The sequence below is a fragment of the Triturus cristatus genome, chromosome 6 (genome assembly GCF_964204655.1).
Source record: "Triturus cristatus chromosome 6, aTriCri1.1, whole genome shotgun sequence".
Taxonomy (NCBI): Eukaryota; Metazoa; Chordata; class Amphibia; order Caudata; family Salamandridae; genus Triturus; species Triturus cristatus.
The window spans coordinates 105,006,162-105,023,417 of NC_140589.1; the positions used below are offsets into that span (position 1 = coordinate 105,006,162).

Consider the following 17,256-nt stretch of genomic DNA (forward strand, 5'->3'; position numbering starts at 1 on the left):
TCAATGATGTCATAGACCAGATCGTGAGTAATGGAATATGGGAGGTAATCAGCTGGGCATGGCGAGGGCGCAAGTATATTTTAACTGACATCTTCACCTAATTATAACTTCCTTTTAACCTCCAAGATATTCAGTATATTTCTAAGGTTATTTTAAAAAAAAATGATTAGTAAGATAATATTACAATTCTTATCTATAATAGCACTTTAACCTTTGTTTTTTTCAGTGAATTACTATGGGTTGTTTAACATAAAGTAAGTTGTCTATTGCTGTGTGTGGCATGGGGTTGGGCGCTGCGCCCCAACCCCTCGCGGGCACCCTAACCCCGCAGCGGACAGCCTTTGAGAGTGCACAGCATGGGTTGGGCGCAGTTCCCTGCACCCAACCCCCCCATGGGAATGCACGGCTCAGTACGTGATGTAACAATATCGAGCGTCATTTCAAGTAGGGCAGGCCAGAGTGGGACTATTGGGTTTATCAAGTGCTCAGCCCATAGACATATATAAAGACCTATTGTCTTAACATCCCTAATAACTATAATCAAATGTACATTTTATAAATTCACCTATTGCAATGTTCAATAAAAGCGATTGTCATAAAATATTGTTAATAAAAGCCTTACTATAAAAAAATCAATGTGTCTTGGAAACTTTTTTTAAACATTTATCAGGCCCGAAAATAAAACTCTATACCCAACCACAAGGGGTCCCTGCACTCCAGCTGAACAGCATACAGCTCCAGCTTGTAGTGTTTTAAAAATATATTGTAAACTCTCCTTTTTAGGTCTCACCTATAGGAAAAAGACCTTTAGCCATCGATTCCCTTTTTCAGGCAAAAACGTGCACGCGTTGCATTGCTTTGAATGGCAACGCATGCACGTTTGGTGATTCCCTTGCGAGAGCGAGCTTTGGCACCATGTGTTAGCAATTATCACTCCTGGCGGCTCGCTCCCGCAAGGGAAACGCTTTCACTTTTGCCGACACTTTTTTTTTTTACTTTTAACTCGAGGCGCGCGCGCTTGTCTTGTTAACAAATGTGTGTGAAATCGTGCTTTAAAATGCACCAATCTGCTCCATTCTTTCAAAATATTCTCAAACCCTCATAGTCACTTCACTCGTTCACTAGAGTTCAGGGAAAGTATTGCTCAACACTGCTTTAAAAAATCCATGCCCGCACCCTAATGTAGGTGGCATTTAATACCAACATTTGATTGTGTTGTTATATTAATCACGCTGTTATTAAGGAACTTCAGCAGTATCAAGTATTGTGATGTAATACATTACTTCTTGAGAAGATTAGGGTAAAAGGTCATGTGGTGTCACTCTCAGTGATGTCATTAAACTCTAAGGGTGAGTATTTACAGGTTCAGCTGTACCATTTTCAGTTTTACACCATATGGCCCATGGTAAATCCGGCAATGGAACATTTCTGTGGTGCCCCCTTCCCTTGATGCCCTAAGCACCTGCTTACTTTGCTTAATGGTAAATACCGCCGTCTTTATCGAGTGACGTCCACTGTGTGATTTTGCACTTCAGTGACGCATACTCCTGTGACATCAGCTAGACCTTTATTGAGAAGCAACTGCTGACATACATGATGCATAGATGTAACCTTTTCAGCTTTCAGGACTAAACACCTTCCTTCTTCTTGACTTTTTTAGGTCTCGGGACCATCCGGTCGTCAGACCGGAAGTCCGGAGATTTAATGTCTTTGAGAAGAGGGGCTTGCACCCGCCCCTCTTCTCTCCTGTTCTCCATTGGCTGGCCTCTTAAATGCTGGCCAGCCACTGGAGAAGAGGTCAGTCACTCCGATTATGCCCCGTCCTTTTCGGATCGGGGGGCGTGTTTTTTGCGAGAAGTCTCAGGGAGGAGACAACAGCAAAACACGCCCCCGAATCCGAAAAGGACGCTCCCTTTCTCCGAGGCATTTTTGCTGTGCCTCGGAGAAAGGCGGTGGTGTCTTTCGGTGCCCTCCATTGAATTCGATCATTTATGTAGCAAAGAAAATAAAAGTAATTGTCGCTTGCAGATTTTAACTCTCAATGTCTTCAGTCTCTCACATCAACATTTGTGCACGCTCTCTCGGCTCGCGGGTCATCGTTACACAATTCAAGCTGTTTTACCGAGCGCCAGGCACGTTTTACGAAAACCACCCCCTCCCTCACGAACATTTATTTTATAGAACTCTGGTTTCTCTGCCACAATGAACCGTGCTTGGACTATGGTCTCCGCTCTGGCAAACAGTACTTCGACCTCCTTAACTTCCTTTTATGTTGTGGTGCTACAACTCGGCGTCTTGCCTCATTTCCGGTTCTAGTTTTGCGTCGAAATGAATTTTGATGGCAAAATGTGGCATGGAACATTCACCACTCCAACTCGACAGATTTGGAGTCTGGGCCACTGGCATTTTGCGATGCTGCGGTGGTGTCTTCCGGTGCCCTGGGCTTGTTTTACACTATCCCGCTTTGTGCTCCTGCGGAGATCCCACATAGGCAAATAACCAAAGATTACGGCCGTGTCAAGCCGTCCTATGTCGACAATCACAGCCATGGCTCGTCTGCCATTTTGCGACGAACCGCGTACTTCCACCACAGCCTCCGAGTGCAATGGCCAATCCGTCCGGGTTATTACATGACTCGGGACCAGCACGTCCCCGCACTGTCCCCTAGTGCACTTCAGTGCGGATCCGACAAGCTCCGCAGTCCGGGTCCGGAATCGGCAGGCCCAGCCGATAGCTTTACATTCGGCCGTTCGAGGCTGTAGAGTCAGCGTTGAATGCCTGCACCTCGAGGTGACTCGGGTAATTTGCTCTCCAGGTCCCGCAGCAACTTCGGTCCTCTGGGGTTGCTGCTGGTACTTCGCTTGTTGTTTCAGGCCGCAAGCACTCGCAAGTTCGTATCCTTTCAAAGTTCCCTTTTCAAACAATCATTATCAACGCCAAGTCTGGCCCTGGCACGGTAGTGCGATTTTTGTTTAGTATTAATAAAATGTGACACTTCAGACAGCAGTTTCAGCAGAGAGGACAAAGAAGGAATGGGCATGGAATCCAAATACAGAAACTGAAACTTCTCTATCAAGGGGAAACATCACTGCCAAAGTTCAGAGCTTGTGAAAAAACGACCAGCGAAATCACTTGCTAGTTAATGTTCGGGGGGGGATAAGCGAAAATTTCGGGGGGGGGGGGGCGCTGAATCTTTAAACAGTAGGCAGAGTGGCGCTGATTTCGGGGGTGGGGGGGCTGAATCTAGGCAGAGTGGAGCTGCGGGGGTTCTTAGAAGGGGTGAAGCAACAGCGAGGCCTCATTAACAAGCAAATGGTCTTTTTAAAGACCTGTGAACTGCTCAGGCGCGGCTTTGTGTCTGCCCGGGAAGCGGTCTCATCCCGGGCTGCCACACACGACGGGCGGGGGGGGGGGCTGAAGCCCTTTGAGTTCAATGGGTGTTGCGCGCCTGATCACAGGTAAATGCGGGAGAGAACGGGGTTGTTGAGCAGGGCCGGGCTGGCTTGCCCGGGCATTGGGCGTTTCCTGTAGCAAAAGTGCTTCACAGTTAACCTCCCCCATGACCCTCCAGCTGGTCCGACATAATTGCCAGGCCTACTTTGGGGTTCCAGTTCGGCCCTGTTGTTGAGTATCCTACCCAGGGCTTTAAGTGGGATACAAACAAATGGGTGGGGGTGGGGGGCGGTGTTGCGCGGGGTCTATACGACTTGTATTTTGCTGTCTCTTTTGTCATTGCATCCAGGCATAATGATACAACAAGTAACATGATACCTACAACAAGTTAGGACTATTGGCTTTGTCAATCGTTGTTAGTTGCATAAGATAAATTAGCAGTAACTGTGGCTTGTATATAATATTGAAAAAGCATCCACTTGAAGCCCTAGTGACACCACGACAATGTTACTGCTCATGAGTTTCAAAAAGAGACAACAATATAATCATGCAGTGGCTGAAATCGACAGATTAAGAAATATATACCAAATTATATATAACAGTCGGTAGACGCATGCCTCTACAGTGTTCTCTTATATTTTGAAACCAGAATTGGTCAAGTTCGTATCCTTTCAAAGTTCCCTTTTCAAACAATCATTATCAACGCCAAGTCTGGCCCTGGCACGGTAGTGCGGTTTTTGTTTAGTATTAATAAAATTTGACACTTCAGACAGCAGTTTCAGCAGAGAGGACAAAGATGGAATGGGCATGGAATCCACATACTAATCATGCATATTAGTCTGGGCCACTGGCATTTTGCGATGCTGCAGCGTTTTCCTCATAATTATGGATTTGCCAAACTTCCCAAATAATGCTCGCATAATAAATCTCGCTTTTGAGACTGATTAAGCTATTGACATTGTAAATAACAATGCCGTTTCTTTAAATGTTTTAAAAACAAACAAAAATAATGTCACGAGCAATGCCAATAGCTCTAACTTTAACAATGCCGAGACCGTTGCATTGTAAATGCTTGTTTTACTTCCGTTTTTGTTCATTTTCCGTCGTGTACTTTACAAAAGTAACTTTCAAATATTTATTCCCTGTCTGCTGTGTTACCTGGGCAGAACATATATTAAAGAGACACCTGTTTTAGGCAGGAGACTCCGTATCGTAGGGCCTCCTATCTCTAGTGAACTTAAAAGCAATTAATTAAATGAGAAAACAAAGAGTTCCACATGCCTGTCTGTCTGTGGTCTCCAGGCGTCTTTTAAATTGTTGTCCTGGCCTTTATAAGAACAGTAAACAAAGCCACTGCTCGAGCCCCTGTTATACACATATGACAACGCCTGTGAACACCCAAGAGGTCAGTTTGAAGACAGAATGTAGGAGACTCTTAATGTTTCATCTACTTACTTTCAGGGCCGGTCCTAGAACTTCTCGGCCCCGGGCGAAAAGGAAGATGTGAGGCCCCTCTAATTTGCATGTGACATCACAAGAAGTGACATCACAGAAAGTGACATCGCAAGACTATTGATCTTATTTGGCATCACTGACGAGACCTAACGTGGGCATTAATAGGAGGATGACCTTTTAAGAGGGAATAAACGGGAATAGCATTTAAGTAAATAAACGCTGAGTCTCTCAGTTAGAGCAGGAGTATTGGCCGGTATGATTAATCTACAGCAAGAGGCTCCAACCTTTACAAAAGTGAGAAGCTACTCTTAATTCGTGAAAAACAGCTCGAGCTTCTGCCTAATGTATGATTAGATAACCGAGCAAAAATGGTGAAGCCCCTTAAACACAGTGCTTAATTTGTAAAATATTAAGTGCAGAGCTCTGACCAAGAGGCCACTGCAGCTTGCACCACCCATCGCCCGTCATCGCTGCCAAAACAACTACTAACCATCTCTCTCGCCTGCAACTGCGACAGTTCAGATTATTGCCTCTGGGGAGGCAGGTATTAGCAATTTTAATGTATATTGTATTCCTAAACAACAGTTGTTCTGCCCATCTCTAAATTAGATGAGCATCGTCACCATGTGGTAGACTGTTCTATGTCTGGTGTTGACAATTAGGTGCCGGTGCAGAGCACCGGAAACTACTTAAGTGCCGGTGCTTAGCACCGGAATGCACCGGCTAAGATTAAACACTGTGAACACTGCCCCAGAGCCCCCAGTCCTAATGCAATGAGTACATTAATAGCAGAAGAACAGCCAGGGAAAGATGGTGGAGTTGTGTGGTCCACAAGAACCAGTGTGGTCTTTCCCTTTTCTCTCCGTGAATCATCCTTGAGAGTTGTCTCAATGACTTGTGCTCTCTCTTAGTCATACCATACATGTGAAGACAGTATCCTCATTATGCAAGCTATCACCCGAAAGACTTCAATTTCTGGTGCATTGCTCTAAAATCCATTTGTTGATGGCCAGAAACTGGCAGTGCCTTAACCATCTACGGTTACATTAGGTACGTGCTCACTTCATAGTGCTCTGCAAGTAAACATACTACTGCAGCCATCCCAACTCCCATAAGTATACCTCTCAGGTGAAGATGAAACACAAATAAATAAAAGAAGAGATTGCTTTAGGAAATTAAGCACCCTACAAGAAGAACAAGCATTAGCATAGCCAATAGGTCTTGCTTTTGGACCTTATAAGTATTTAGTTATGCAGCACAATATCCTTGGTGCAACAACATTAACTTTTGCGTGGCTAAACACTTATAAGGTCCCCAAGGCGAGACCTATTGGCTATGCCAATGCTTGTTCTAATCTTGCTAGGGGGCTACTGCACTCCCTGCAGCCCTAAACAACATTAAACACAATAGATGGTGGTGGCCTTTCCCCTTCTATGTGCACCACCAGGAAGAAAAAAATATAATTTACAAAACCCTACGGCAATATGGGGCACTCCTTGTAGGAGCAGTGAATAAGAAATGAGCAGCTCCTGACGCACATTTCTTCTTTTTTTGTTGTTTTTTATTTTTTTTAAGTGGGTGCTCCGGTGCCCACCCATGGCACCTACAACTTATCCAAATATGGTGGACGAAGGAGAGCCCCAAGGCTCCTGCACCCCTGCACCCATTGTGGGTGGAGGCCCGAGCTGACTATTTTTTTAAAGTGGGTGCGCCTTTGCCCTCCCGGGTTATCCATGGCAGCCTGAATGATTAAGGGCTGTGGGGGAAGCATTAAAGCCCCCACAGACCCTGCCAGCTCCCAAGCCAGCCAGGCTAGAGCAGCATTTTTATGGGGTTCCCCCACAAAAAAGAAAATTATAGGTATGAGTACATGTAAACGTAATACTGAATATATACATATGTGCATAAACGTGCATACAATGTTTATGTACACTCCCATAAATAAATAAAAAGTAGTTAGAATGCGTAAAGCGTTGTAAACCAATGAATTGCAATCGACAACAAATTGTAAAAAAGTGGCAAATTATTGCGTTGCAAACGTCATGTATTATAACAACTGATATCCAGCCAAATCACACACAGTGCCACCCACACTGCACAACACTCAAACTGTACTCTGCAGCAATCACATTGATCACAATGCCCTCACACTGCACCCCACAACACCAACACTACACTAGATATCACTCAAACTACACCACTAAGAATTCTCTGTAAAATACCCACATAATGCCCCAAGGCATTCACACGTTCTTCATATTGCGCTTAACGGTACCTACACTACAATACAAAGCACCTGCATAGTACTCTACAGCACTCAAACTGCACTCCACAGTGCGCTGCAACACACCCACATTGCACAACATAGCACTCACTGCAATATACAGTGCTTCAACAGTACAGTTCACTCTTGTTGTCTGCCTGCCACTAAGACTTTACCCCTAACCACTCCTAGTCATGCGTCACTCTCCTTGCTAAATGATGGGTCCCCGGCAAACAATCTACCATTTTCAATAGGGTGTTTATGAACTCCTGATCAGAAACTATGAAGCATTTTGTGGAGGGTGTTCTGGTACCTGTGAGCGATTGTAAGCACAGTTTTATCAGCAAATCGTTCTCGAATTGTCTGCTGCAGCACCTGGTCGGTCTTCTGGTCCACGCTTGCTGTGGCCTCATCGATGCAAAGAACCTGCACCAAAGGAAAAGAGAATGAGTGGAGAAAGGTAGATTTATTTGTCTTTCACTCTTAGGGAGGGGGGTTCCAGAGGGATTTAACAGTTCTGTCTGTTATCTGATCTGGGTGAATACCAAAGGTAGTGGATTTGAGAGCTGAGGCGTTTCCTATCTCGCTGAACCACTGATATAATATGTACATATACAATGGCAACAGTATATACCTGCTCACTGGTGTTCTTTGCTCATCACCTTCTTCCACTGATCTAAGAAGCCTCACTTCTAGGACCTAGATTATTTTTCTTTTGTAGGAGTTAGCCACAGCTCATAACAACACTGGACCTTTTAGACCTCACGGTTTAACTACCTGTTCTTCTACCTTGGTAGCAATATCGGTCTTTGGTTGACAGTCACATTTTAAGTGTTTCCTTAGAGTACAACAATATTTGGATCTCTCAGCTGGACTCAGAGAACCTGAAACATGGAAGATTCTCAATTAAAGTTTCTGCTTGTGTTTTGATGCATGGGGCCTCTATATATACTTGGGGAATGCTCCTTTTTCTCTCTTATGTCTCTTTTCCTGAAGGCATACTTGGTCTCTTCATGGTGTATCAGGTGTACCGTACCTTGGCATCCGTCAGGAGAGCTCTTGCCAGGCACAGAAGCTGTCTCTGCCCCACTGAGAAGTTCTTTCCTTGTTCTCCTACTTCAGAACTGAGTCCACCTGCATGGAGACAAAAAATTATGCGAAGGAAGATGTCAGACTAGCCAGTACAAGCAAGAAGTGCATTAGAAACCCCTAATTCGTCAACACTTCTCCCTCATTTATTTCAATCATGTTGTATTTCTTTATTGAGCATAGGCTCTTGGAAGACTCCTAGTTTGGAGTTTCTCTCTTGTGTGATGCTTTCAGACAGTAATAAGATCCACTGTAGAGAGCGTAGGCTTGATGTTAATATCTGATGACTAGTCAACAACAAAATTAAGTCCTAAGGGATGTACAACTGAATATACAATATAGTAATGACGGTTTCTTACAGATTACTCTGCATGACTAATGACCTGAACTACACTCACCCATGCGAGCTACCACCTCTTTCAGGTGGCACTGCTCCAGGACTTGGCACAGCACAGCATCCAGGTGACTGCCCTTTGGGTCTAGGTTCTCCCGGATCGTTCCACTAAAGAGAAAGGGGTCCTGGGGAATAATGGCCAGCTTGGACCTGTGCAAAAAAGAAGTGAGACACATCACTGAACTTCAAAGCTTGATTTGACAGGAAAGATATGAAATTATGTTAATCAGCTGTGAGTCGATGAACAAATAAAATAGGATGGAAAAAGTTGAGGAGAGAGTAAGGAAGAGAGATTGAGACTTTCAACCTTCCCCCCTCTCCTTTAAAACAGTTCATGTCCGAGCTGCCAGGCCAAACAAATGTACAAGTTCTGGGAATCTGATGAACGCTGCACCTTTCATTGTCCCTTGACATCCATGTAGGGTAACTGGCTAGGTGGTTCCACCTTTGTCATTTAGTACGCGAAAATTGGGCAGTGACTCCAAGCTTCCTTGTAGTGTAGCTTCCTTTACCATGTCCTGGTTGAGAGGAAATCTATATCTTGGGCTGTATAGTGCGCAATTCTTGTCTATAAGACTACATGGAGATTTGATGGCACTGGTCATCTTAAACAGCTAAATGCCTACTGAGAATTTAGCTATATGTGCTTTAGAATGTTTACTATGGGCAACATTTTTATTTGGATGAGAAACTGGAAATTTCGAAGTTGTTCAGTGCTAATTCATTCTGTACTCGAACACAAAGCGTCCATAAACAGAAGAACATCACGCATCCTTGAGTGGGGTGACAAGTGTTTGTGGCCTCAGTTTTTATATATATGCCTGTGCTGGGAGCCTATCTACTGTGAACCTTTTTGTACTCTTTTGCTTTAATAATTGGGAGGCCGGCTAGTTCAAGTAAATCTGCTAATATGTGCTATTAACTGTGAACATATGATAGCGTTCCCAATTCATGTAGACAGACAACCTTGCAAATCACTACTTTAGATTTTTTTAAGTAGACTAGAGAAGGGATGTTCATCTCTGTCGATGTACCTTGACTTTCATAGTGCTGGACGTGCACGCACCTGCCACAATGAACGGGGTAGTGTAGCCTTTTACCTCTTAAAGCATATTTTAAGTATTTCCAAGGAGGAGACACCTAAATGCACTGCTACTGGAAGGCATGTGCATATTTATCTAAAACTCCGGAATCCCAAATCTTATTTTTAAAGAACCTTTAATACGTTTTTTCCCAACCTCTTGATTGGGACAGGGATGAATAATTCTATCAAAATGTTTAGCAGCCTGCCAGTGAACATTCTAGTTGAAGTTGGCACACACACGCTAGATCCTTTAAGTGTGACACCCTAAGCGGGTATACCTAACTGATGAGCCCTAATAAGTGTGAAACAGGTCTCGGGTTGCTTGTATTCCTGTTCAGAGAGGACCTGGCTGGGCGATTTGGGCTCAACTACTTCCATTAGTGCAGGGTCAAGACTGATTTGCAATGGCTAGGTCCAAAATGAGGTGGCATGGTGTGCAAAATACCAATGCTCTGGTATGCAGCCCGAGTAATCACTAGAATCTGAGATAGTTTGATTTAAGCATTCTGTCCATCACTTTTTTGTATACTTTGGCCAGATATTGTCAGTATGTCCCATCTCACTACTGTTTAGAACTTAGGACCAGATGTACTCAGAACTGGTCACCAAAAAACTGGTTCCATTTTGCAACCAGTATTTCTGTGATGTGTGTGGTAATTTGCGAACTAATAGGTCAGTTTGCAAATTACCGATTCCTAGTGGAATACAATTCGGCCAACCGCATTAATATTATTGAAGTGGGGCGCAAATTGCAACCCACTAGGAATCGCAGCCATGTCATTTTCTGGAAAGTAAAATAGAATGTGTTTATAAAGAAATATGAAAAGTGTAAGTTTCACTTTTTAGGCGTAGACAGTGGTCCATTGGACCACTCTCTACTCATAAAAATGTCCTTGTCAACATTCAGAAAGGATAGGTGATCCATTTGTGACCCTTCCTGTCTGCGAATGGCTCACTAGCTCCTTTGAGGAGGTGGTAAAAGATTAATGTTCTGCAACCAGAATTCGGTTGCAAAACATTAAAACATACCAATCCAATTTGGTACTTGGAAGGGACGTCATAAGCAAGCCCCTGAATCTGTATTTGTTCGAAAATATATTTCCGCAAAACAATTCAATTTTGCATAAAAGAAAAGGCCTTTTTGGGGTTGCAAACCGCCCAATTCTGAGAAGCAGGCCCTTTGTGACCATAAAAAGCTTTGTATAGCTGGCCCATAGATCCCGTCTGAAGTATTTTACCTGACAATGGATTAACAGAAGAGGTAGATGCAATTGCGTGCTGAAATAAAAAGAAGTCATTTGTTTATTAAAGTTTATCTGCAGAATGGTCTACTGAAAAGAAAAGAACAAGAGTAAGGAATATGCTACTTACCAGTATGCATCTGTTCTTGGCATGTAGAGCTGCAGATCTATACACTGTGCATAGATCGCCATCTGGTGTTGGGCCCGGATGTTTGCAGTTTGTTTTTCCTCTTGGAAAGTCTTTGGGAGTCACGAGGTCGGTGACTCCTCCTCTGGTTAGTATTGCGCATGGGCTTCGGCTCCATCCTCAGATTGTTTTTCGCCAGCAGGGAAAGATGGAGCGTAGTAGTAACAGTAAAGAAACCCATGTGTGTTGTATCTAAATAAGATAAGACTGGAACGGATACAGGTAGCCGGGGAGGCGTGTATAGATCTGCAGCTCTACATGCCAAGAACAGATGCATACTGGTAAGTAGCATATTCCGTTCGAGGCATATGAGCTGCAGATTATACACTGTGCATAGATTATATAGCAGTACCCAACCCTAGCGGCGACCACCGGTATCCGTTGCAGTTGTCTGAAACAGTGTTTACAGTACAGCTTGGCCCACACTAGCTTGTTGCTTGGTTTGCACATCTACACAATAATGTTTTGTGAAGGTGTGTGTTGTTGACCATGTCGCTGCTTTGCAGATGTCATCTAGTGGTATGTTCCCTAGGAAAGCCATAGAAGCCCCTATCTTCCTTGTAGAGTGGGCTTTAGGGGGAACCGATAGCGTTCGTTTTGCTTTGTGGTAGCAAATCTGTATGCATTTTACAATCCACCTAGCTATCCCGGATTTAGAAATAGGGTTGCCTTTGTGTGGTGGGGAGAAGGAAACAAATAGCTGTTTGGTTTTCCTGAAAGGTTGTGTTCTCTGGATGTAGTAAAGTAAAGCCCTTGTAACATCCAGTGTGTGTAAGGCTCTTTCCGCAACTGTTTGGGGTTGCGAGAAAAAGACTGGTAATTCTACCGACTGGTTTAGATGGAATGGAGAAATGACTTTGGGTAGAAACTTGGGATTGGTGCGCAGTACAACCTTGTTGTGATGCATCTGCTGAAAAGGTTCCTGTATAGTGAGTGCTTGTATTTCACTAACTCTTCTGAGGGAAGTGATGGCCACTAGAAAAGCTGTTTTCCATGTGAGGAATTGCAGCTCGCACTTATGTAATGGTTCGAAAGGGGGTCCCATTAACCGTGTGAGGACTATATTCAAGTTCCAAACAGGTGAGGGTGGCACTCTGGGTGGAATTACTCTTTTGAGGCCTTCCATAAAGGCTTTGATGGCAGGCACTTTGAAAAGTGAGAGATGCTGCCTGTTTTGTAAATAGGCAGCAATTGCAGCAAGGTGTAACCGAATGGAGGTATATGCTAGGTTACACCTTTGTAAATGGAGTAAATAACATATAATGTGTTGTATGGATACATTTAAGGGATTTATTGTGTTGTTGTGGCAGTAAACAACAAATCTTTTCCACTTTGCTGCATAGCACGCCCTAGTAGTAGGGCGTCTAGCTTCCCTGATAATGTTCATGCAATCAGGGGGAAGGTTAAGGTATCCAAATTCTAGGACCTCAGGAGCCAGATCGCAAGGTTGAGTTGAGCTGGGTCCGGGTGCCTGATCTCTCCATGGTTCTGGGTTAGGAGGCACGGTGAGAGGTGTAGCTTTTGGTGTGGTACTACTGAGAGTTCCAGCAGTGTGGTGTCCAACGGTTGTCTGGCCCATGTTGGAGCTACTAGGATCAGAGTTAGGGAATGCTGCTGTAGCTTTCGCACCACTAATGGAATTAGTGGGAGAGGTGGAAAAGCGTATGCAAATTTGTTTGACCAGTTCATCCATATCGCATTGCCTTTGGACAATGGGTGTGGATATCTGGCGGCGAAGCTTGGGCATTTTTTGTTTTCGTGGGTGGCGAATAGGTCTATGTGTGGATGCCCCCACTTCTGAAAGAACGGGTGAAGAACCTGTGGGTGAAGTTCCCACTCGTGGATCTGCTGTGTCTGTCTGCTCAGCAGATCTGCCACGGTGTTTTGCACTCCAGGGACGTGTTGGGCTAGGAGAAAAATATTTTGTGGAATTGCCCATTTCCATATGCTGTGTGCTAACTGAGAGATCTGTGGAGAGTGTGTGCCCCCCTGTTTTTGAATGTAGTACATGGCAGTCATGTTGTCTGTGCGAACGAGGACTGCCTTGCCTGAAATCTGCGCCTGGAAGGATTTTAGGGCGAGGAAGATCGCCAGTAACTCCAGATGGTTTATGTGGAGTAACTTCTGTTGCGGCGTCCATGTGCCCTGAGCTGTGAGATGTAACAGATGAGCCCCCCAGCCGGAGAGCGATGCATCTGCCGTTAGGATTATCTGTGGGACCGGGTCCAAGAACGGTCGACCTCTGGAAAGGTTTGTGGTGTTCCACCACTGCAGAGAGCGATGGGTGCGACCGTCTACCAACACCAGATCTGTCAGTTGCCCCTGGGCCTGGTTCCACTGGCGCACCAAACACTCTTGGAGTGGGCGCATTTGGAGTCTTGCATGTGGCACTATAAAGATGCAAGAGGCCATCATCCCTATGAGCTGCATAAACACTCTTGCTGGGAGAGAGTGTTGGGATAGGAATTTTTGACGCAGCGTCTGTATTTTTGCAATCCTGGCAGGGTTGGGATAGGCTATGGCCTTTGAGGTGTCTATGGTGGCACCGAGATATTGTTTTGTGTGTGATGGTACCAGGTGGGATTTTTGATGGTTCACCGTGAAGCCTAGCTGGTGAAGTAGTTGGACTGTAGCGGCGGTATGTCGCACACACTGTTGGTAAGACGTGGCTTTTATCAGCCAATCGTCCAGATAGGGGAAGACGTGAAGGTGCTGTCTTCTGAGGTGTGCAGCCACTACTGCCAGGCACTTGGTGAACACCCTTGGTGCTGTTGTCACCCCGAACGGGAGCACCTTGAACTGGTAGTGTTGTCCGTCTACCACAAACCTGAGGTACTTTCTGTGAGATTGGTGTACTGGGATATGAAAGTACGCGTCTTTTAAGTCCAGAGTGGTGAGAAAGTCGTTCTGGGAGAGAAGCGGAAGAACCTGTTGGAGGGTTACCATGTGAAAATGGTCCGAATGAATGTAAGTGTTTAGAGGTCTGAGATCTAAGATAGGTCGTAGGGTCTCGTCTGTCTTTGGAATTAGAAAGTACAGGGAGTAGACCCCTAAATTTCGTTGATTTGTGGGGACCTGCTCTATTGCTCCTTTTTGCAGGAGGGAGATCACTTCTTGTGTCAGTAGCTCAGTATGTTCTTGCGACATAGGGCGGTGCCTGGGTGGAATGTTGGGGGGTGTAGATGTTAATTCTAGGCAATACCCTGACTGAATAATTTGTGTCACCCATTTGTCTGAGGTAATTGTCTCCCAGACGTGAAGGAAATGTCGTAGTCTGCCTCTGACCGGAGTGGAATGGTCTGGAGGGAGCGGGGGAAAGTCATTGGGCAGGAGGTGTGGCAGAGCGGGCAGTATTTGTTTTGCCTCTGCCCTTATTATTATTGCCTCTGTATCCGCCTCTTTGATAACCTTTTGTGAAGGTAGACTGATGGGGGGATTTATAGGACGTGGATGCAATGTCCGATGAGTAGCCTCTGCCCGTGCCCCGAAAGGAAGAACGGCGAAAGGAGCGCCTGGGAGTCTGTGTTTGTAGGGCTCCCATAGATTTCGCCGTGTCTGTATCTTTTTTCATTTTTTCCAGGGCTTCATCTACTTTAGGGCCAAATAGATGATCTTAGTCGAATGGGTGATTTAGTATAGAGGCTTGAACCTCTGGTTTAAACCCTGAGCCAGGCATGGCGACGGAGAAGGACACTGGTGTTTATGGCCCTGGAGGCTGTATCTGCCGCATCTAGGGCACATCGTATCGAGGTATTGGTTATTGTTTTTCCCTCTTGAATAAGTTCATTAGCCCTAGCCTTGTACTTTTCAGGGAGATGGTGCATGAGGGTCTCTAGCTCATCATACTGCGCCCTGTCGTATCGGGCCAACAGTGCTTGCGTATTGGCAATACGCCATATGATGGCCGCTTGTGACGCAGTGCGCTTCCCTGACGCATCTAGGAGCTTGGACTCTTTGTGAGGTGGGGGCGCCTCGCCTGACGCCTGAGAATTTGAGCGTTTCCTGGCTGTAGATACCACTAGGGAATCTAATGGTGCGGGGCCCTTAATGTAAGAAGGGTCTGTAGGGTCGGCTTTGTACTTCTTTTCTATCCGAGGGTTTAGGACCCTGGCCCTGACTGGGTCTTTAAAAACCTCAGGGGCATGTTTAATTACGCCCTTTGACATAGGTAGAATGGCAGTGGACCTATGTGTATCATCAAAGGTGTCTAGGAGGAAGTCCTCCTCCACTGGGTCGGTATGTAACTCCACCCCGTAGTAGTGTGCCGCCCGTTGTAACAAGTGGTGAAAACCCAAGGAATCTTCAGGAGGGGATGGCCTAGATGGATAAAGGTCATCCTGTGGGACATCTGGGATGTCCGGATTGTTATAATCATCCCATGGGTCTGGGGATCCAGTAGGGGTGGGATCTTGTGGCACATCTTCTGGATCATAGTAAGGGTCCCCCAAATCGTCTGGGACAGGAGACAAGGTGGGGGAACGATGAGGTGGAGGGGGTGGAGGTGGAGAGGGTGGAGGAGGTAAAGGAGGTGGGGAAGGTACCCTGAAAGGAGAGGTAGCAATGTCCTTTCTCTTTGGAGGTGGAGGCGGAGCCGGCTTGTCCAAGTGTCTCTTTTTTTAAGACAATGTCAACTGTCCGGTCTTTGGATCCTTGGTGAGGGTTTTCTGCAAAGGATCCGGTGTGAAGAGCTCCTGTGACACTGGTTGTTCGGTCGCCGCCGAAGGCTTCGGGGCCGACGGCTTCTTAGGTTAGTCGAAGCCGTGCTTTCTGGGAACCTCCGGTTTTTTGGTCGGTGCCGAAGGGGGTCTCGGCACGGGAGTGTCGGTGCCGAGGGTCTTGTGATGATTGGTCGGCGCCGGAGCAGGTTTCGGCACCGAAGACTTCGGTGCCGGGGTCGGTGTGGAGGTGGAGGCAGATTTTTTCTTCGGTGCCGAAGAGTGTTTGTCGGCACCGGTGGCCAGCTGGCTCGAGCCCGAGCTGCCGGAAGGCTTAGAAGGCTTCTTTACCGGGCCCGAAGGTGGGGTGTGAGAAGCAGTGTCCATGGTCTTGCCTAGGCCCGGAGGCGAAGGTGTGACCGAAGCCTTTTTCGGGATCGGCGTGGGCGTGGGAATTGTACTCACGACCCGCTGCGCCGGGGTGATGTCCTCCACGTCTGCCTCGGAAGCGCTGACTAGGTCGTCGTCCTCCTGTTCGATGTCCTGCTATCCCGGAGCTTCGATGTCGTCCCCGAAGATGTCGACTGGAGCGGAGGTCGAGGAGTGCGCCATGTTGTGTCTAGCCCGTCTATCTCGGATGGTCTTTTTTGAGTGAAAAGACTTGCAGGCGGGACAGTCTCGGGCCTCGTGTTCTGGGGAGAGGCAGAGGTTGCACACCTCATGGAGATCGGTGTGGGGAAACTTGGACCCACATCGAGGGCACTTCTTGAAGGGAGTTCTTTTCATCAGCCGAGACCGGAGCCGGAATAGGCCCGAAGGCCGCCGTCGACCACCGGAATCGAAGAAGTGCCGAAGAGAAGATGAATAAGATGATTTATGTCTTTGAAGAAGCTCGATGAGCGAGGATTTGTGCGTCGATCGGTGAACTGGGAAGTTCGGAACCGGAGCGCGAAGTTTTACATCCGAGCCCGATGGCGGAAAAAAACAATCTGAGGATGGAGCCGAAGCCCATGTGCAATACTAACCAGAGGAGGAGTCACCGACCTCGTGACTCCCAAAGACTTTCCAAGAGGAAAAACAAACTGCAAACATCCGGGCCCAACACCAGATGGCGATCTATGCACAGTGTATAATCTGCAGCTCATATGCCTCGAACATATGGTTCTCAGGCTGACTAGAAACTGGGAGGATTCTTTTCATAAACCTAACAGAGCCACTTGTTTTCGACTAGCCTTTACCTTTCCATGCTTCTAAACAGTCTGGGACAACCAGGCAACTAACTGTTGTGAATGGGTTGGCAAAACCCAATCTCAGGATCTACCCACATAGACCTTTTCTGAATAACTGATGGCAGGAAATAAGAACTGCTGAAACAGCCTTCTGTTTCAGAAGTTTATCAGCCAATTGGAATATGTCCTAGTGGTTAGACTATTCTGATTAGCCCTGATCAAATAAATAATGTATGGGGCATTACACACTCAAGGAGAAGATCACC

The 17,256-nt window shown here is 46.1% G+C and overlaps 1 protein-coding gene across 2 annotated transcripts in view; it reads right to left on the reverse strand.

Annotated features, from left to right (window-relative positions):
* LOC146816450 (ATP-binding cassette sub-family C member 10-like) overlaps window positions 1–17,256 on the reverse strand; it is a 351,699-nt gene that overhangs the window by 12,215 nt on the left and 322,228 nt on the right. For both annotated transcript variants that reach the window (XM_085610292.1, XM_085610293.1), the window contains exons 19-21: window positions 8,599–8,744; window positions 8,148–8,245; window positions 7,425–7,537 (exon numbers count right to left, since the gene is read on the reverse strand). In XM_085610292.1, the coding sequence (XP_085466418.1) occupies window positions 7,425–7,537; window positions 8,148–8,245; window positions 8,599–8,744 (357 nt within the window). The remainder of the gene's footprint in view (window positions 1–7,424; window positions 7,538–8,147; window positions 8,246–8,598; window positions 8,745–17,256) is intronic.